Source organism: Cherax quadricarinatus, chromosome 23 (genome assembly GCF_038502225.1).
Source record: "Cherax quadricarinatus isolate ZL_2023a chromosome 23, ASM3850222v1, whole genome shotgun sequence".
Classification (NCBI taxonomy): Eukaryota; Metazoa; Arthropoda; class Malacostraca; order Decapoda; family Parastacidae; genus Cherax; species Cherax quadricarinatus.
This window is the reverse complement of record NC_091314.1, coordinates 21,383,597-21,405,625: the sequence shown is the minus strand read 5'-3', so window position 1 is coordinate 21,405,625 and position 22,029 is coordinate 21,383,597. Positions and strand designations below refer to the sequence as shown.

General features: G+C 50.2%; 1 protein-coding gene across 1 annotated transcript in view; it reads right to left on the bottom strand.

Moving 5' to 3' along the window:
- LOC128685615 (protein turtle homolog A-like) overlaps positions 1–22,029 on the bottom strand; it is an 895,009-nt gene that overhangs the window by 72,977 nt on the left and 800,003 nt on the right. Inside the window, exon 7 of the mRNA XM_070088010.1 lies at positions 1,215–1,371. Coding sequence (XP_069944111.1) covers positions 1,215–1,371 — 157 coding nt within the window. The remainder of the gene's footprint in view (positions 1–1,214; positions 1,372–22,029) is intronic.

Sequence of the window (22,029 nt, the reverse complement as noted above, 5' to 3'; positions counted from 1 at the left end):
TTTGAATTTAAATTATAACCGCCATTCCGTTTCAAAGGCCGACACTAACGGTTGACCTCTTTGTGAAACCCGCAAAATATGTTTGATCTCAACACAATGTTGGCCGCCTCTGGGCGTCCCTCTGTTCTAATTAGTTTGAAATAGATCAGTAAAATGTACATCAGTGACCAGAGTTTGAAGAGTGTGTGTGTGTGTTTGTGTGTGTGTGTGTGTGTGTGTGTGTGTACTTGTCTATTTGTGATTACTATTTGTGGTTGCAGGGGTCGAGTCACAGTTCCTGGCCCCTCCTCTTTGCTGGTCGCTACTAGGTACACTCCCTGCACCATGAGCTTTATCGTACCTCTTGTGTTAGTTACCATTTTGTCTAAGTCACCTGTGTGTGTATATGTGTATGTGTGTGTGTGTGTGTGTGTGTGTGTGTGTGTGTGTGTGTGTGTGTGTGTGTGTGTGTGTGTGCGGGGGTGTAAAACTCTAGCTCGTGGACGAACATGTTTACTTCTGTTGTGATTATTATCGAGCTGAGGTATATGGGGGAACATCTCCTACTGAATTTTGTCAAATAGTTCAATTATGCAGCAAGAATTGAAAACATCGTTAAAATTCTGCTTTCCAAGTGTTGGAGATGATAACGCCCAACAGATTCATCCTTCAAGGAAGAAAAGTCTTTGATGCTCATGAAGACCTCTTGAGGTACAGGAACTGGAGCTTCCTCCTGCCACCTGCCTTCCTCACGCATTGTATTATCATTGTTAATAATAATTCAAACCTGTTAGGTAAACAAGCGAAAGTGCTGGCAATAATACACTTTATAGTTCTTTCAGGCAGGTGTGTATCAGATTGTCACTATTAGTATCGCCCTCAAATTTAGTATAGGTATTGGCTAATTTTTGTGATATCGGTATTAGCAAAAGAATTTGGTATCATTTCATCCGTACTTTTAGGTACTGGCAAGGTAAGGACCACAAAATCTGGAGATTTGCTAAGATCAGACGAATGATTCATCGCCTGAAGGTTAACACTATTGTTATGACATCAAGACTCCTGTCAAGATTCTCAACAGAAAACTTGGAGAGTGCAGAATTTTTTTTTTTGTGTCGTAGATAATACCTGAGAGTGCAACCTGTTCTCTAGTTAGCGCGTCCCTTACTCACCCCTCTCTCTCTCTCACTCACACACACACACACACACACACATAGTATGCAGGCAGTACTCACGTGTGACTCTGACGAGGATAGCGTTGGAGTGTCCATCACCTTCTCTGTTGGATGCCAGGCAGGTGTAGAGACCAGCATCACTTCTCTCTACCGGTGACACCACCAGCGAGGCGTTGTCCCGCATCCACCGCCGCCCGCCCACGCCCACCACGCGACCCTGTGGACGGTGAGTTGATGCAGAGAGGGATACACCGAAGGTTGAATGAGGAACTCCGTGGAGGGGAAGGAGGAGAAGAAGAAGAGGAAGTGAGGGGGAGAATAAATATTAGTGAACATGGTATGTGACTGAACAACACGTTCAAGTATTGACATTAAACTTTGAACAAATGACGTGTTATTTTATGGGCTATAAAATATATAGCTCTTATATAAATAGGACATGTGGCTATGATAATACGAAATAAGACATGGGATTATGATGATACGAAATAAGACATGGGACTATGATGATAAGAAATAAGATATGTGGCTCTTGCAATACGAAATAAGACATGGGATTGTGATACGAAATAAGACATGAAGCTATAATAATATGAACTAAGACATGTGGCTCTTGCAGTACGAAATAACACATGTGGCTCCTGCAAAAAGAGATAAAATATTTTTGCTGCTAAGTTGATGAATAGGACAGGTGTTGCACATGTAATTCATCATCGTGGAGTTATAGTATTAAGAAATAGTAAATGTGGCTGACACTATAATAGAACAGCACATGTGGCTGACACTATAACAGCACAGTACATGTGGCTGACACTATAACAGCACAGTACATGTGGCTGACACTATAACAGCACAGTACATGTGGCTGACACTATAATAGCACAGCACATGTGGCTGACACTATAACAGCACAGTACATGTGGCTGACACTATAACAGCACAGTACATGTGGCTGACACTATAATAGCACAGCACATGTGGCTGACACTATAACAGCACAGCACATGTGGCTGACACTATAACAGCACAGTACATGTGGCTGACACTATAACAGCACAGTACATGTGGCTGACACTATAACAGCACAGTACATGTGGCTGACACTATAATAGCACAGCACATGTGGCTGACACTATAACAGCACAGTACATGTGGCTGACACTATAACAGCACAGTACATGTGGCTGACACTATAATAGCACAGCACATGTGGCTGACACTATAACAGCACAGTACATGTGGCTGACACTATAACAGCACAGTACATGTGGCTGACACTATAATAGCACAGCACATGTGGGTGACACTATAACAGCACAGTACATGTGGCTGACACTATAATAGCACAGCACATGTGGCTGACACTATAATAGCACAGTACATGTGGCTGACACTATAATAGCACAGCACATGTGGCTGACACTATAATAGCACAGCACATGTGGCTGACACTATAACAGCACAGTACATGTGGCTGACACTATAACAGCACAGTACATGTGGCTGACACTATAACAGCACAGTACATGTGGATGAGACATTAATAGCACATGTGACTGAGACATTAATAATACGTATGGCTGAGACATTAATAGCATATGTGGCTGGGACATTAATAGCACATGTGGCTGAGACATTAATAGCACATGTGGCTGAAACACTAATATCACATGTGCTGAGACAATAATAGCACATGTGGCTGAGGCATTAATAGCACATGTGGTTGAGACATTAATAGCACATGTGATTGAGACAGTAATAGCCCATGTGGCTGAGACAATAATAGCACATGTCGCTGAGACATTAATAGCACATGTGGCTGAGACACTAATATCACATGTGCTGAGACAATAATAGCACATGTGACTGATATATTAACAGCACATGTGGCTGAGACATTAATAGCACATGTGGCTGAGACATTAAGAGCACATGTAGCTGAGACACTAATATCACATGTGCTGAGACAATAATAGCACATGTGGCTGAGACACTAATATCACATGTGGCTGAGACATTAATAGCACATGTGCTGAGACATTAATAGCACATGTGGCTGAGACAATAATAGCACATGTGGCTGAGACATTAATAGCACATGTGGCTGAGACACTAATATCACATGTGCTGAGACATTAATAGCACATGTGGCTGAGACAATAATAGCACATGTGGCTGAGACATTAATAGCACATGTGGCTGAGACATTAACAGCACATGTGGCTGAGACATTAATAGCACATGTGACTGAGACACTAATATCACATGTGCTGAGACAATAATAGCACATGTGACTGAGACACTAATATCACATGTACTGAGACAATAATAGCACATGTGGCTGAGACATTAACAGCACATGTGGCTGAGACATTAATAGCACATGTGACTGAGACACTAATATCACATGTGCTGAGACATTAATAGCACATGTGACTGAGACACTAATATCACATGTGCTGAGACATTAATAGCACATGTGACTGAGACACTAATATCACATGTACTGAGACAATAATAGCACATGTGGCTGAGACATGAATAGCACATGTGGCTGAGACACTAATATCACATGTGCTGAGACAATAATAGCACATGTGGCTGAGACATTAATAGCACATGTGGCTGAGACAATAATAGCACATGTGGCTGAGACATTAATATATAACGGGCTTGTTTGGTAGGTGCTGCAAGCGGGTGGTTAATGATACGTCTTCGGAGGCTTCATACTTTATTGTTAAGTCGTGGTGGGTACACAGGCTTGTGTTGTGCCCATGGCCGGGCAGGGCCATCCCACGAGAGAGAGCTACTAGTACTTGTGTCTTCCTGCTAGGCCGCTGTGAGAGTGAGGGTGAGGCAAGTCTGGGCATACTGAAGTGGCAAGGCCTATAGGTGGCAGCACCAGCATGGCACGAAATATGAACTAAGCTGGCAGACAGCATGGGCTGTCTGTGCAGACAGTACAGGCTGTCTACTTACGCTCGGCCACCTACCGCGCGTCGATACTGGTGGTAAAAGAAACTCGGTCTTTCTCTCGTAGGAACAGGGCACAGAACACAAAATAAAAACATATATATACATATGGACATGGAAAAAAAACTTCCTACAGGGAGGGAAGAAAAAACATGTGGGGTGTGCTAAACATCGTGGTCAAAGGCAGTGAGCGTCGAAGGGCATCACTGCACGCCTTCCTGCATCTGGACAGATACTGCAACACGGGAGACATCGCTGCGGCTGAGCTGTGACGTAACAGGTTACGGTCTCCTCTGGAACGGTGAAGCAGTCATCGTAGGAGTCGCTGTAGGTTTTCACTCAACCTGGGGCACGACATGCTGGTGCCCTCGAGTGAGGCGTCGACAAAACTCGGCAACTGGGCAGGACTTCTGGCAAGCGACTCAGGAGGACACTTCTCGACTGGTACTGTCGCTGGGCTGTCACTGCCGGCGAGCGTGGAGCGAGTTGTGGAGCGAGTCGTGGCAGAGACGACTGGGCGAAACATCTGGGAGTCGTAACATCATACACCAGACTGCAGTGAGAGAGCTAGCAGTCAAAGTGACATCTTCTTTGTGCAGGCTGCTCACTGAAGCTTGTGACACGAGGCTGACACAGTGCCTGCCGACAGGCCTGACTGCGGCTTGACGAGTATCATCTCTCGACAGTTGGAGTTATAGCAGAGGTTAGTCTAAGCATCCCCAGACTTGTTTCTCTACATATAACTGCACTCTGACGGTCTGGAGGTGAAGTGAAACAAATCTCGATGGGAATCGTAGCAGGTACGATTCTGCAGAACAACACGAGCGACGAGCATAAAAGCTTTCTGTACAAGAGGGCTCGGTCACTCGGAGCTGTCTTGACATCAGCTGTCAAACGTACTGGTCACACGGGTGACTTAGCACAGTGGTGCTACTCAGGTCTGGCTCAGACCTCACTGGACACACAGAAACTTTAAACACCCGCGGTACAACATGGCTTAAACTAGCAAATGATGCTTTTCTGTGCATAAAACTGATACTAAGACATATACTAAAATGTGAGAACACTGACTGAGAGGAATTAATTAACACGACATGTATCTTCTCTCAATCTTCTCGACAATACTGAAATATTTACTGAACACTCGATGGTGACATCATGTGTCAGGCGTGATGTCGCGAGGTGACGTCAGCAGCACTGTGACGTCAGCAGACATCTCGAGGTGACGTCAGGCAGACATCGTGACGTCATGAAGTCGGGCAGCATCGTGGGTGACGTCAATGTGATGCGGGCAGCAGACCACAGCATGTGGCCTGGGACATCTGGTAACTCACGTAGCTCGTAGGTCTGCGTGACATCGCCCACACCCACGTGGCGTCGTGATCCACGTGGTGTCGTGATCTACGTGGCATGCTGATCCACGTAGCTTCGAGTGGCCTCGGGCACTCGGATACACAGCTCTGGCAATGAATTCACACGAAAAACAGCAGAAAACACAGCAGAGGGAGTGGGCAGTGGTGAGTGGTGTATGGTAGTGGTGAGCACCTGGCCATTCCTCCTCCTCTCACCCACAAACACAGGGAAACACACTGGACGCAGAAATCACCACAAAACTCACCTCTGGCTTGCTGAAACAGCTGTGCTGAGCTGAACAACAACAACAACAGCAACATACAAGTGACGCTGAACACGTGACTTGAGAAACAGCGTGGGATACTGTAGCATGGGACACTGTAGCGTGGAGTCACTGGGACGCCACTCATAATTCTCGAAGAAATTCGGCAAATTTCGGCTGGATCCTGCTTGTACCTGTGTCTGGGTGCTCAAACGTGCAGACACGACATCAGGATAACTTGTTGAGAGACGGATGCTTCTTGTGTAGGGTGATGAAGTGAAGATGACTTCACACCTCTTCCTTCCTCGCTTTGGGCAAACACACTGCTGCGACCACAGCTGCTACCATTTATAACGAGATTATTTGGTGTTCTGGTAGCGGGTAGTAAATGATACGTCTTCTTCGGAGGCTTATTTGTTGATTGATAATGTCGTGGTGGGTACACAGGCTTGTGTGTTGTGCCCACGGCCCGGGAGGGCCATGCCACGAGAGAGAGCTGGGAGGCCTTGTGTGTTGCTGCTAGGCCGCTGTGTGAGTGAGAGTGTGGCAAGTCTGGGCATACTGAAGTGGCAAGGCCTATAGGTGGCAGCACCAGCATGGCGCGAAATATGAACTAAGCTCGCAGACAGCATGGGCTGTCTGTGCAGACAGTACAGGCTGTCTACAAATAGCACATGTGGCTGAGACATTAACAGCACATGTGGCTGAGACATTAATAGCACATGTGGCTGAGACATTAATAGCACGTATAGCTGAGACATTAATAGCACATGTGGCTGAGGCATTAATAGCACATGTGGCTGAGATATTAATAGCACATGTGGGTGAGACATTAATAGCACATGTGGCTGATATATTAATAGCACATGTGGCTGAGACATTAATAGCACATGTGGCTGAGACATTAATAGCACATGTGGCTGATACATTAATAGCACATGTGGCTGAGACACTAATATCACATGTGCTGAGACAATAATAGCACATGTGGCTGAGACATTAATAGCACATGTGGCTGAGACATTAATGGCACATGTGGTTGGGACAGTAATAGGACATGTGGCTGAGACAATAATATCACATGTGGCTGAGACATTAATAGCACATGTGGCTGAGACATTAATAGCACGTGTGGCTGAGACATTAATATCACATATACTGAGACAATAATAGCACATGTGGCTGAGACATTAATAGCACATGTGGCTGAGACAGTAATAGCACATGCGGTTGAGACAATAATAGCACATGTGGTTGAGACAGTAATAGCACATGCGGTTGAGACAGTAATAGCACATGTGGCTGAGACAGTAATAGCACATGCAGTTGAGACAGTAATAGCACATGTGGCTGAGACAGTAATAGCACATGCGGTTGAGACAGTAATAGCACATGTGGCTGAAACAGTAATAGTACATGCGGTTGAGACAGTAATAGCACATGTGGCTGAGACAGTAATAGGACTTGTGGTTGAGACAGTAATAGCACATGTGGCTGAGACAGTAATAGCACATGTGGCTGAGACAGTAATAGCACATGCGGTTGAGACTATAATAGCACATGCGGTTGAGACAATAATAGCACATGCGGTTGAGACAGTAATAGCACATGTGGCTGAGACAGTAATAGCACATGTGGCTGAGACAGTAATAGCACATGTGGCTGAGACAGTAATAGCACTTGCGATTGAGACAGTAATAGCACATGTGGCTGAGACATTAATAGTACATGTGGCTGAGACAGTAATAGGACATGTGGTTGAGACAGTAATAGCACATGTGGCTGAGACAGTAATAGCACATGAGGCTGAGACAGTAATAGCACATGTGACTGAGACAGTAATAGCACATGTGGCTGAGACAGTAATAGCACATGTGGCTGAGACAGTAATAGCACATGTGGCTGAGACAGTAATAGCACATGTGGCTGAGACAGTAATAGCACATGTGGCTGAGACAGTAATAGCACATGCGGTTGAGAAAATAAATATGACGAGACAAAATTTGGACTCAATTAGTAGAAAAAGACTTATTTTTAAGTTATTTAAAAAGATTTGTGTAAGATAAGTATGATGGGACGAGAGAGAGAATACGTTATCTCTCTCTCTCTCTCTCTCTCTCTCTCTCTCTCTCTCTCTCTCTCTCTCTCTCTCTCTCTCTCTCTCTCGGTTTAGAATGGCAGTTTCAAGACAGTTAAGTTTTAACTTTGCCTCAAATGTAAATATATTTATATTTCAAATCTTTGCATATAATTAATGCAAAATCCTGGCCGCCTCGCGGTGGCCAAACTCGACACCAAACCCGCTCTTAGAAAAAGTTTTTCTTATCTTGGAAGTTGGCTGTGTGGAGACCAACACTGGTGGTGGACCAACACTGGTGGTGGACCAACACTGGTGGTGAACCAACACTGGTGGTGAACCAACACTGGTGGTGGACCAACACTGGTGGTGGACCAACACTGGTGGTGGACCAACACTGGTGGTGGACCAACACTGGTGGTGGACCAACACTGGTGGTGGACCAACACTGGTGGTGGACCAACAGTGGTGGTGGACCAACACTGGTGGTGAACCAACACTGGTGGTACACTATTGCGGCCCCTGAATGGGTTACAGTGTATATAATGTATATTACCTGTTCATATAATTTTATATTGCTTATATTTGCGATATTAGCTAAATCGTAAATATATTGCTTTATATTATTATTTGACTTAGTTATATTATTCGGTAGGATGTAACATTTATATATTATTCAGTGCTCATAGTTCCAGTGTTAAGTAGCTGACAACATTGATAACAATCGTTGTGCTCGTTACACTGCCGGCTTCTCTGTGTTGCAGTCCACGGAGAGTCACATGATCAGGGTGGGGTGATCACACCTCACCAGGAGTGAGAGTCTGCCCGGCCTGCGCTCCTTCTTGTCTGTTTGACGTGCCTTCCAACAAGACGGCCTCTCCAGCTCTCCCTTGCTGGCCCTTGTTGGAAGATCGTCTCTGTCGCTTTCTTGTTGTTGGTTCTGTGTAACTCTGTTCTCAGAACATAGCCTAGACTTAGTGATTTTCGACGTTGTACTGAGGTTGTGTGCCTCATAGACACTCTGAGAAACTCAGATCCTTAGCTGTAGCTTCTGACCTAATTTGTACTGGTATCTGTGTGCTGTCACAGTCGGGGATTTTCTAATGCTGAACTTAGATTCAGTAGTATGGGAGTTTTGTGACTTTTGTGGAGGATCTGCAGATGGTCCCTACTTAGTGTCGTTATATTATCTCCTTGTTCCTGGTTCTGTGTCGCTGTTGCTTGTTATATTGTTGTTTGGCTTATCAGCCGTTTTATTGTTCAAGCAAGCTGTTCTGATTGCCAGGTTGGTCAAGAAGTTAGTTTATGTGAGGACTTTTAGTCAGTCACTGGTTAAGTCTAGTCGAGTCTTGAGACATAGCGAACTACTTAGAGTACTTACACACATGCACACAAACTTGTATATATATGTAATATGATCATAAATGCTAACAGTGTACCAGACGGTACTTAAAAGCCATAAAGATGTGATACGTGCCTTCAGCACAATACTTATGTACACGAGAGAAGTGTAGGAACTTGTATCCTATATTATATTCAATTGATTACTTTAATTTACTTTGATAATATACGCCTAGACACCTTTATTGTTATTAATAAACTTATTAAATTTTAATTTCTCTAGTTAGTAGCCTACCAGTTGTAATCCTGAAGCACTATTGAATCTTATAAATTCTAATGGATAATTGAACCAGGATACTGACTACTTGTTACGAAAACCCAGTAACAGGCTGGATGCTAGAAGGGCAGTCCTTTCTAGTATTCACTGGAGATCTCTATCATTATTAGACATCGCGTTATTTGTAACATACACCAACACTGGTGGTAGACCAGCACTGGTGATAGAACAACACTGGTGGTAGTTGAACCCTTTTGGTAGATCAACACTGATGGAAGACCAACACTGGTGATAGATCACCACTGGTGGTAGGCCAACACTGGTAGTAGACCAACACTTGTGATAGACCAACACTGGTGGTAGATCAACACTGCAGGTAGACCAACACTGGTGGTAGACCAACACTGCTGATGGACCAACACTGGTGGTAGGTCAACATTGGTGGTAGATCAACACTGGTGGTACACCGACACGGGTGGTAGACCAACACTGGTGGTAGATCAACACTGGAAGTAGACCAACACTGGTGATAGATCACCACTGGTGGTAGATCACCACTGGTGGTAGGCCAACACTGGTGGTAGATCAACACTGCTGGTAGACCAAAACTGGTGGTAGATCAACACTGCAGGTAGACAAACACTGGTGGTAGACTAACACTGCTGATGGACCAACACTGGTGGTAGGCGAACATTGGTGGTAGATCAACACTGGTGGTACACCGACACTGGTGGTAGACCAACTCTGGTGGTAGACCAACACTGGTGGTAGACCAACACTGGTGGTGGACCAGCACTGATGGTGAACCAACACTGGTGGTAGACCAACACTGGTGGTGGACCAGCACTGGTGATGGAACAACTCTGGTTGTAGCCGAACCGTTTTGGTAGATCAACACTGGTGGTGGACCAACACTGGCGGTAGATCACGGCTGGAGGTAGGCCAACACTGGTGGTAGATCAACAATGCAGTTAGACCAACACTGGTGGTAGACCAACACTGCTGATGGACCAACACTTGAGGTAAACCAACACTGGTGGTAGATCAACACTGCTGGTACTCCAACACTGGTGGTAAATCAACACTGGTGGTAGACCAACACTAGTTGTGGACAAGCACTGGTGATGAAACAACACTGGTGGTAGACCTACCCTGGTGGTAGACCAACACTTTTGATAGATCAACACTGGTGGTAGAGCAACACTGGTGGTAGACCAGCACTGGTGGTAGACCAACATTGGTGGTAGATCAACACTGGTGGTACACCGACATTGGTGGTAGACCAACACTGGTGATGGACAAATACTGAAGGTAGAACAACATTGGTGGTAGATCAACACGTGTGGTAAACCAACACTGGTTACCACCAACACTGGTGGCAGTCAAACACTGATGGTAGATCAACAATGGTGGCCACCAAAACTGATCGTAGACCAACACTGGTGGTGGACAAGCACTGGTGATGGACCAACACTGACGGTAAACCAACATTGGTGGTAGATCAAAACAGGTGGTAGACCAACACTGGTGGTAGATCAACACTTGTCGTAGACCAACATTGTTAGTAGATCAACACTGGTGGTAGACCAACACTGGTGGTAGATCAACACTTGTCGTAGACCAACATTGTTAGTAGATCAACACTGGTGGTAGACCATCACTGGTGGTGGACCAACACTGGTGATGGACCATCACTGGTTGTAGACCAACATTGGTGGTAGATCAACACCGATGGAAGATCAATAGTAGCCACCAACACTGGTGGTAGACGAACACTGGTAGTAGACCAACACTGGTAGCCTCCAACACTGGTGGTAGACCAACACTGGTAGCTTCCAACACGGGTGGTAGACCAACACTGGTAGCCTCCAACACTGGTGGTAGACCAACACTGGTAGCCTCCAACACTGGTGGTAGACCAGCACTGGTAGCCTCCAACACTGGTGGTAGATCAATACTGGTAGCCTCCAACACTGGTGGTAGACCAACACTGGTGGTAGACCAGCACTGGTAGCCTCCAACACTGGTGGTAGACCAACAGTGGTGGTAGATCAACACTGGTAGCCTCCAACACTGGTGGTAGACCAACACTGGTAGCCTCCAACACTGGTGGTAGACCAACAATGGTAGCCTCCAACACTGATGGTGGACCAACACTGGTTGTAGACCAGCACTGGTAGCCTCCAACACTGGTGGTAGACCAACAGTGGTTGTAGACCAACACCGGTAGCCTCCAACACTGGTGGTAGACCAACACTGGTAGCCTCCAACACTGGTGGTAGACCAACACTGGTAGCCTCCAACACTGGAGGTAGACCAATACTGGTAGCCTCCAACACTGGTGGTAGACCAGCACTGGTTGCCTCCAACACTGGTGGTAGACCAACAGTGGTGGTAGACCAACACTGGTAGCCACCAACACTGGTGGTAGACCAACACTGGTAGCCACCAACACTGGTGGTAGACCAACACTGGTAGCCACCAACACTGGTGGTAGACCAGCACTGGTAGCCTCCAACACTGGTGGTAGACCAACACTGGTAGCCACCAACACTGGTGGTAGACCAGCACTGGTAGCCTCCAACACTGGTGGTATACCAACACTGGTAGCCACCAACACTGGTGGTAGACTAACACTGGTGGTAGACCAACACTGGTAGCCACCAACACTGGTGGTAGACCAACACTGGTAGTCTCCAACACTGGTGGTAGAACAGCACTGGTAGCCTCCAACACTGGTGGTAGACCAACACTGGTAGCCACCAACACTGGTGGTAGACCAACACTGGTAGCCACCAACACTGGTGGTAGACCAACACTGGTAGCCACCAACACTGGTGGTAGACCAACACTGGTGGTAGACCAACACTGGTAGCCTAAAACACTGGTGGTAGACCAGCACTGGTAGCCTCCAACACTGGTGGTAGACCAATACTGGTAGCCTCCAACACTAGTGGTAGACCAACACTGGTGGTAGACCAGCACTGGTAGCCTCCAACACTGGTGGTAGACAAACAGTGGTGGTAGACCAAAACTGGTAGCCACCAACACGGATTGTAGACCAACACTGGTAGCCACCAACACTGGTAGCCACCAACACTGGTGGTAGACCAACACTGGTGGTAGACCAGCACTGGTAGCCTCCAACACTGGTGGTAGACCAACACTGGTAGCCACCAACACTGGTGGTAGACCAGCACTGGTAGCCACCAACACTGGTGGTAGACCAGCACTGGTAGCCACCAACACTGGTGGTAGACCAGCACTGGTAGCCACCAACACTGGTGGTAGACCAACACTGGTAGCCACCAACACTGGTGGCAGACCAACACTGGTAGCCACCAACACTGGTGGTAGACCAACACTGGTAGCCACCACCACGGTTCTGCCAACGACCGCTGATATATGCTTCTTATTAATATTCAGCCCAGTTCTTGATTAATTAGTCGGCTGAGTGCAAGTCTTCCGTACACAGATTACGCCAAGTGGTGGTGGCCCGGTGCTGGTCCAGACCCGGCAGTGTGGACCAGGGAACAAGTGGTGGTGGCCCGGTGCTGGTCCAGACCCGGCAGTGTGGACCAGGGAACAAGTGGTGGTGGCCCGGTGCTGGTCCAGACCCGGCAGTGTGGACCAGGGAACAAGTGGTGGTGGCCCGGTGCTGGTCCAGACCCGGCAGTGTGGACCAGGGAACAAGTGGTGGTGGCCCGGTGCTGGTCCAGACCCGGCAGTGTGGACCAGGGAACAAGTGGTGGTGGCCCGGTGCTGGTCCAGACCCGGCAGTGTGGACCAGGGAACAAGTGGTGGTGGCCCGGTGCTGGTCCAGACCCGGTAGTGTGGACCAGGGAACAAGTGGTGGTGGCCCGGTGCTGGTCCAGACCCGGCAGTGTGGACCAGGGAACAAGTGGTGGTGGCCTGGTGCTGGTCCAGACCCGGCAGTGTGGACCAGGGAACAAGTGGTGGTGGCCCGGTGCTGGTCCAGACCCGGCAGTGTGGACCAGGGAACAAGTGGTGGTGGCCCGGTGCTGGTCCAGACCCGGCAGTGTGGACCAGGGAACAAGTGGTGGTGGCCTGGTGCTGGTCCAGACCCGGCAGTGTGGACCCGGGAACAAGTGGTGGTGTCCTGGTGCTTGTCCAGACCCGGCAGTGTGGACCAGGGAACAAGTGGTGGTGTCCTGGTGCTGGTCCAGTCCCGGCAGTGTGGACCAAGGAACAAGTGGTAGTGGCCTGGTGCTGGTCCAGACCCGGGAGTGTGGACCAGGGAACAAGTGGTGGTAGCCCGGTACTAGTCCAGGCCCGGCAGTGTGGACCAGGGAACAAGTGGTAGTGGCCTGGTATGGTCCAGATCCGGCAGTGTGGACCAGGGAACAAGTGGTGGTGTCCCGGTGCTGGTCCAGACCTGACAGTGTGGACCAGGGAACAAGTGGTGGTGTCCCGGTGCTGGTCCAGACCCGGCAGTGTGGACCAGGGAACAAGTGGTGGTGGCCTGGTGCTGGTCCAGACCCGGCGGTGTGGACCAGGGAACAAGTGGTGGTAGCCCGGTGCAAGTCCAGGCCCTGCAGTGTGGACCAGGGAACAAGTGGTAGTGGCCTGGTATGGTCCAGATCAGGCAGTGTGGACCAGGGAACAAGTGGTAGTGGCCTGGTATGGTCCAGACCCGGCAGTGTGGACCAGGGAACAAGTGGTGGTAGCCCGGTGCTAGTCCAGGCCCGGCAGTGTGGACCAGGGAAAAAGTGGTAGTGGCCTGGTATGGTCCAGATACGGCAGTGTGGACCAGGGAACAAGTGGTGGTGTCCGGGTGCTGGTCCAGACCCGGCAGTGTGGGCCAGGGAACAAGTGGGGGTGTCCCGGTGCTGGTCCAGACCCGGCAGTGTGGACCAGGGAACAAGTGATGGTGGCCTGGTGCTGGTCCAGACCCGGCAGTGTGGACCAGGGAACAAGTGGTGGTGGCCTGGTGATGGTCCAGACCCGGCAGTGTGGACCAGAGAACAAGTGGTGGTGGCCTGGTGCTGGTCCAGACCCGGCAGTGTGGACCAGGGAACAAGTGGTGGTGTCCCGGTGCTGGTCCAGACCCGGCAGTGTGGACCAGGGAACAAGTGGTGGTGGCCTGGTGCTGGTCCAGACCCGGCAGTGTGGACCAGGGAACAAGTGGTGGTAGCCCTGTGCTAGTCCAGGCCCGGCAGTGTGGACCAGGGAACAAGTGGTGGTGTCCCGGTGCTGGTCCAGACCCGGTAGTGTGGACCAGGGAAGAAGTGGTGGTGGCCTGGTGCTGGTCCAGACCCGGCAGTGTGGACCAGGGAACAAGTGGTGGTACCCCGGTGCTAGTCCAGGCTGGGCAGTGTAGACCAGGGAACAAGTGGTAGTGGCCTTGTATGGTCCAGATCCGGCAGTGTGGACCAGGGAACAAGTGGTGGTGTCCCGGTGCTGGTCCAGACCCGGCAGTGTGGACCAGGGAACAAGTGGTGGTGTCCCGGTGCTGGTCCAGACCCGGCAGTGTGGACCAGGGAACAAGTGGTGGTGGCCTGGTGCTGGTCCAGACACAGCAGTGTGGACCAGGGAAAAAGTGGTGGTGGCCTGGTGCTGGTCCAGACCAGGCAGTGTGGACCAGAGAACAAGTGGTGGTGGCCTGGTGCTGGTCCAGACCCGGCAGTGTGGACCAGGGAACAAGTGGTGGTGTCCCGGTGCTGGTCCAAACCAGGCAGTGTGGACCAGGGAACAAGTGGTGGTGGCCCGGTGCTGGTCCAGACCCGGCAGTGTGGACCAGGGAACAAGTGGTAGTGGCCTGGTATGGTCCAGATCCGGCAGTGTGGACCAGGGAACAAGTGGTGGTGGCCTGGTGCTGGTCCAGACCCGGCAGTGTGGACCAGAGAACAAGTGGTGGTGGCCTGGTGCTGGTCCAGACCCGGCAGTGTGGACCAGGGAACAAGTGGTGGTATCCCGGTGCTGGTCCAGACCCGGCAGTGTGGACCAGGGAACAAGTGGTGGTGGCCCGGTGCTGGTCCAGACCCGGCATTGTGGACCAGGGAACAAGTGGTAGTGGCCTGGTATGGTCCAGATCCGGCAGTGTGGACCAGATAACAAGTGGTAGTGGCCTGGTGCTTGTCCAGACCCCTCAGTGTGGACCAGAGAACAAGTGGTAGTGGCCTGGTGCTGGTCCAGACCCGGCAGTGTGGACCAGAGAACAAGTGGTAGTGGCCTGGTGCTGGTCCAGACCCGGCAGTGTGGACCAGGGAACAAGTGGTAGTGGCCTAGTGCTGGTCCAGACCCGGCAGTGTGGACCAGGAAACAAGTGGTAGTGGCCTAGTGCTGGTCCACACCCGGCAGTGTGGACCAGAGGACAAGTGGTAGTGGCCTGGTGCTGGTCCACACTGGGCAGTGTGGACCAGGGAACAAGTGGTAGTGGCCTAGTGCTGGGCCAGACCCGGCAGAGTGGACCAGGGAAAAAGTGGTAGTGGCATGCTGCTGGTCCAGACCCGGCAGTGTGGACCAGGGAAAAAGTGGTAGTGGCCTGGTGCTGGTCCACACCCGGCAGTGTGGACCAGGGAACAAGTGGTATTGGCCTTGTGCTGGTCCAGACCAGGCAGAGTGGACCAGAGAACAAGTGGTAGTGGCATGCTGCTGGTCCAGACCCGGCAGTGTGGACCAGGGAAAAAGTGGTAGTGGCCTGGTGCTGGTCCAGATCCGGCAGTGTGGACCAGAGAACAAGTGATAGTGGCCTGGTGCTGGTCCACACCCGGCAGTGTGGACCAGGGAACAAGTGGTAGTGGCCTAGTGCTGGTCCACACCCGGCAGTGTGGACCAGAGAACAAGCGGTAGAGGCATGCTGCTTGTCCAGACCCGGCAGTGTGGACCAGGGAACAAGTGGTAGTGGCCTAGTGCTGATCCACACCCGGCAGTGTGGACCAGAGAACAAGTGGTGGTGGCCTGGTGCTGGTCCACACCCGGCAGTGTGGACCAGGGAACAAGTGGTAGTGGCCTAGTGCTGGTCCAGACCCGGCAGAGTGGACCAGAGAACAAGTGGTGGTGGCATGCTGCTGGTCTAGATCCGGCAGTGTGGACCAGGGAAAAAGTGGTAGTGGCCTTGTGCTGGTCCACACCCGGCATTGTGGATCAGGGAACAAGTGTATTGGCCTGGTGATGGTCGAGACCCGGCATAGTGGACCAGGGAAAAAGTGGTAGTGGCCTGGTGCTGGTCAACACCCGGCAGTGTGGACCTGGGAACAAGTGGTAGTGGCATGCTGCTGGTCCTGACCAGGCAGTGTGGACCAGAATATAAGTGGTAGTGGCCTGGTGCTGGTCCAGATCTGGCTGTGTGGACCAGAGAACAAGTGGTAGTGGCTTGGTACTGGTCCAGACCCAGCAGTGTGGACCAGAAAACAAGTGGTAGTGGCCTGGTGCTGGTCCAGACCCGGCTGTGTGGACCAGAGAACAAGTGGTAGTGGTATGGTGCTGGTCAACACCCGGCAGTGTGGAACAGAGAACAAGTGGTAGTGGCCTTGTGCTCGTCCAGACCCGGCAGAGTGGAGCAGGGAACAAGTGGTAGTGGCATGGTGCTTGTCCGGACCCGGCAGTATGGACCAGAGAAGTTGTAGTGGCATGGTGCTGGTCCAGACCCGGCAGTGTGGACCAGGGAAAAAGTGGTAGTGGCCTGGTGCTGGTCCAGATCCGGCAGTGTGGACCAGAGAACAAGTGATAGTGGCCTGGTGCTGGTCCACACCCGGCAGTGTGGACCAGGGAACAAGTGGTAGTGGCCTAGTGCTGGTCCACACCCGGCAGTGTGGACCAGGGAAAAAGTGGTAGTGGCCTGGTGCTGGTCCAGATCCGGCAGTGTGGACCAGAGAACAAGTGATAGTGGCCTGGTGCTGGTCCAGACCCGGCAGTGTGGACCAGGGAACAAGTGGTAGTGGCCTAGTGCTGATCCACACCCGGCAGTGTGGACCAGAGAACAAGTGGTGGTGGCCTGGTGCTGGTCCACACCCGGCAGTGTGGACCAGGGAACAAGTGGTAGTGGCCTAGTGCTGGTCCAGACCCGGCAGAGTGGACCAGAGAACAAGTGGTGGTGGCATGCTGCTGGTCTAGATCCGGCAGTGTGGACCAGGGAAAAAGTGGTAGTGGCCTTGTGCTGGTCCACACCCGGCATTGTGGATCAGGGAACAAGTGTATTGGCCTGGTGATGGTCGAGACCCGGCATAGTGGACCAGGGAAAAAGTGGTAGTGGCCTGGTGCTGGTCAACACCCGGCAGTGTGGCCCAGAGAACAAGTGGTAGTGGCCTGGTGCTAGTCGATACCCGGCAGTGTGGACCAGAGAACAAGTGGTAGTGCTCTGGTGCTGCTTCAGCCCCGGCAGTGTGGACCAGAGAACAAGTGGTAGTGGCTTGGTGCTGGTCCAGACCCAGCAGTGTGGACCAGAAAACAAGTGTTAGTGGCCTGGTGCTGGTCCAGACCTGGCAGTGTAGAGCAGAGAACAAGTGGTAGTGGCATGCTTCTGGTCCAGACCCGGCAGTGTGGAGCAGAGAACAAGTCGTAGTGGCCTGGTGCTGGTCCAGACCCGGCAGAGTGGAGCAGGGAACAAGTGGTAGTGGCATGGTGCTTGTCCGGACCCGGCAGTATGGACCAGAGAAGTGGTAGTGTTATGGTGCTGGTCAAGACCCGGCAGTGTGGACCAGGGAACAAATGGTAGTGGCCTGGTGCTGGTCCAGACCCGACAGTGTGGCCCAGAGAACAAGTGGTAGTGGCCTGGTGCTGGTCCAGACCCGGCAGTGTGGACCAGAGAACAAGTGGTAGTGGCCTGGTGCTGCTTCAGACCCGGCAGTGTGGACCAGAGAACAAGTGGTAGCGGCCTGGTGCTGCTTCAGACCCGGCAGTGTGGACCAGAGAACAAGTGGTAGCGGCCTGGTGCTGCTTCAGACCCGGCAGTGTGGACCAGAGAACAAGTGGTAGTGGCCTGGTGTTGGTCCAGACCCGGCAAGAGTGTGGAGTAGAGAAAAAGTGTGACCAGTATGCTGGGTTCTACTACTGTGACAGTGCTGCCTGAGGACAGACTGGCTGGTGATGCTATCAGTGATCTCACAACAAATATTATGACTATGAAATCAGAAGTGGTTATAAATGACCATTATTTTTAAAGGGGTGGACCGGTAAGCCAGCGGAAGGCCTCGGTCAGATGACCAAAGCTCCAAAGGAGGGTCATCATCTGACTAAGACCCGCGTCAGGAAGCACTTGTCCTGTTTCCTGACAAACCTTACCTAATCTAACCTAACTATCAAATATTCAGAACTCAAGAAATCGTAATGACACGATTGCAAACAAATCATACCCCCGGCCGGGATTGAACCCGCGGTCGTAGAGTCTCGTGTCATTACGATTTCTTGAGTCATGTTGACGGCAGTGAAGGGACTTGAGCTAGAGTTCGTCACGGCCACGCTAGCTGGAGATTCGTCTGTAAAAACTTGCATTTGTGGTCACAGAGGTGCCTGTGCTAACTTTCCTATGGTGTAGAAATATACCTAGTTGGATGAATCTTATTGTGGCTAGTTGGTCTAGTGGCTAACGCGACGGGCTGGAGTTTTGAGACTCTATGACCGCGGGTTCAATCCCGGCCGGGGGTATGATGAGATGAAATATTCAGAAGTTTCGATACAATTATTCCACTTTTCCCCTTGCATCCTTTGATAAATGTCTTTCCTTCTACATATTTCTCAACAACCTTGTGCATGATTTACCTCATTAGAAGCATCCACTGACACAGCCACTCTCATGTACGTAAATATATTATATTTCTTTGTTTTCCGTTTATCCAAGCTGACCTTGAGTTTAATTTCTTATTATGTTACTTATTCCTATTACCCTAATATTTTCTGAATTCAAAGTCAATGTGAGTTTTTACACACTCACCAAAATTCCTCCGCCATTTTCTCCAGCCTACAATTATTTTTCTAACATACTATTGTCATGTATTAGTATTATAACTTTGTATACACAGTAAACAAAACATCCAGAAGCATTTCAAATGCATCCTTAAGATCAAAATTTACTGTAATGTTTGGTCTTCTACTTAACACCTGATCTGAAACTCACTCTTCTCATGTTAACTCTTCTGTGGTGCCACTAATGTACCACCCGTCTCATATACAGGCAAGATTACCCACGTCCCTTTATTGTCCTCCCTGCCATAAACTGCCTTCTACAAACCCATAAAAAGAACACACATCTCTTTCTTATCTGAGTACTATACACTTAAGTGCCTGGATGCAAACACTGGACCCAAACACACAACTTTCTGAACCAACTCTATATTGCAATCACATTTTGCCTTTCACATGACTCTAGCAAGAACATTTCTGTCATAACCTTCAAGGATAATATCTTTATGGTGGTGAATGGATCTTGATTTAAGGAATTGAGCTGCTCTCCACTTCCTGGATCAAACCTGAATGACTCCAGGCACTGTATGGCACCTAGAGGTCAGTGCTTCCCTATAAATATAATAACATTAATGTCTACCATACACTTACTTGGCTGCCATAACACAATTATTCCTCCATAAATATTAATATTTAATACTCAACTTTTTTCTTTATGCAAGGGAAACATGCGGGGTTTCTGCCACTCCTTGTGTACATCCCTCTTACACCTTTGGTATCCCTACACACACTGGTTAAGCTGGACGATGGTATCGCCACACACACACGCTGTTTGAGCTGGATGACGGTATCTTCACACACACACACACGCTGTTTAAGCTGGACGATGTATTTCCCACACTCAATGTTTAAGCTGGACGATGGTATCCCCACACTCACTGTTTAAGCTGGACGATGGTATTCCCACACTCACTGTTTAAGCTGGACGATGGTATCCCCACACCCACTGTTTAAGCTGGACGATGGTATCCCCACACCCACTGTTTAAGCTGGACGATGGTATCCCCACACCCACTGTTTAAGCTGGACGATGGTATCCCCACACCCACTGTTTAAGCTGGACGATGGTATCCCCACACCCACTGTTTAAGCTGGACGATGGTATCCCCACACCCACTGTTTAAGCTGGACGATGGTATCCCCACACCCACTGTTTAAGCTGGACGATGGTATCCCCACACCCACTGTTTAAGCTGGACGATGGTACCCCCACACCCACTGTTTAAGCTGGACGATGGTATCCCCACACCCACTGTTTAAGCTGGACGATGGTATCCCCACACCCACTGTTTAAGCTGGACGATGGTATCCCCACACCCACTATTTAAGCTGGACGATGGTATCCCCACACCCACTGTTTAAGCTGGACGATGGTATCCCCACACCCACTGTTTAAGCTGGACGATGGTATCCCCACACCCACTGTTTAAGCTGGACGATGGTATCCCCACACCCACTGTTTAAGCTGGACGATGGTATCCCCACACCCACTGTTTAAGCTGGACGATGGTATCCCCACACCCACTGTTTAAGCTGGACGATGGTATCCCCACACAGACTGTTTAAGCTGGACGATGGTATCCCCACACCCACTGTTTAAGCTGGACGATGGTATCCCCACACCCACTGTTTAAGCTGGACGATGGTATCCCCACACCCACTGTTTAAGCTGGACGATAGTATCCCCACACTCACTGTTTAAGCTGGACGATGGTATCCCCACACCCACTGTTTAAGCTGGCCGATGGTATCCCCACACCCACTGTTTAAGCTGGACGATGGTATCCCCACACCCACTGTTTAAGCTGGCCGATGGTATCCCCACACCCACTGTTTAAGCTGGACGATGGTATCCCCACACCCACTGTTTAAGCTGGCCGATGGTATCCCCACACTCACTGTTTAAGCTTGGCGATGGTATCCCCACACCCACTGTTTAAGCTGGCCGATGGTATCCCCACACCCACTGTTTAAGCTGGACGATGGTATCCCCACACCCACTGTTTAAGCTGGACGGTGGTATCCCCACACCCACTGTTTAAGCTGGACGATGGTATCCCCACACCCAGTTTAAGCTGGACGGTGGTATCCCCACACCCACTGTTTAAGCTGGACTGTGGTATCCCCACACCCACTGTTTAAGCTGGACGATGGTATCCCCACACCCAGTTTAAGCTGGACGGTGGTATCCCCACACCCACTGTTTAAGCTGGACGGTGGTATCCCCACACCCACTGTTTAAGCTGGACGATGGTATGCCCACACCCAGTTTAAGCTGGACGGTGGTATCCCCACACCCACTGTTTAAGCTGGACGATAGTATCCCCACACTCACTGTTTAAGCTGGACGATGGTATCCCCACACCCACTGTTTAAGCTGGCCGATGGTATCCCCACACCCACTGTTTAAGCTGGACGATGGTATCCCCACACCCACTGTTTAAGCTGGCCGATGGTATCCCCACACCCACTGTTTAAGCTGGACGATGGTATCCCCACACCCACTGTTTAAGCTGGCCGATGATATCCCCACACTCACTGTTTAAGCTGGACGATGGTATCCCCACACCCACTGTTTAAGCTGGCCGATGGTATCCCCACACCCACTGTTTAAGCTGGACGATGGTATCCCCACACCCACTGTTTAAGCTGGACGGTGGTATCCCCACAC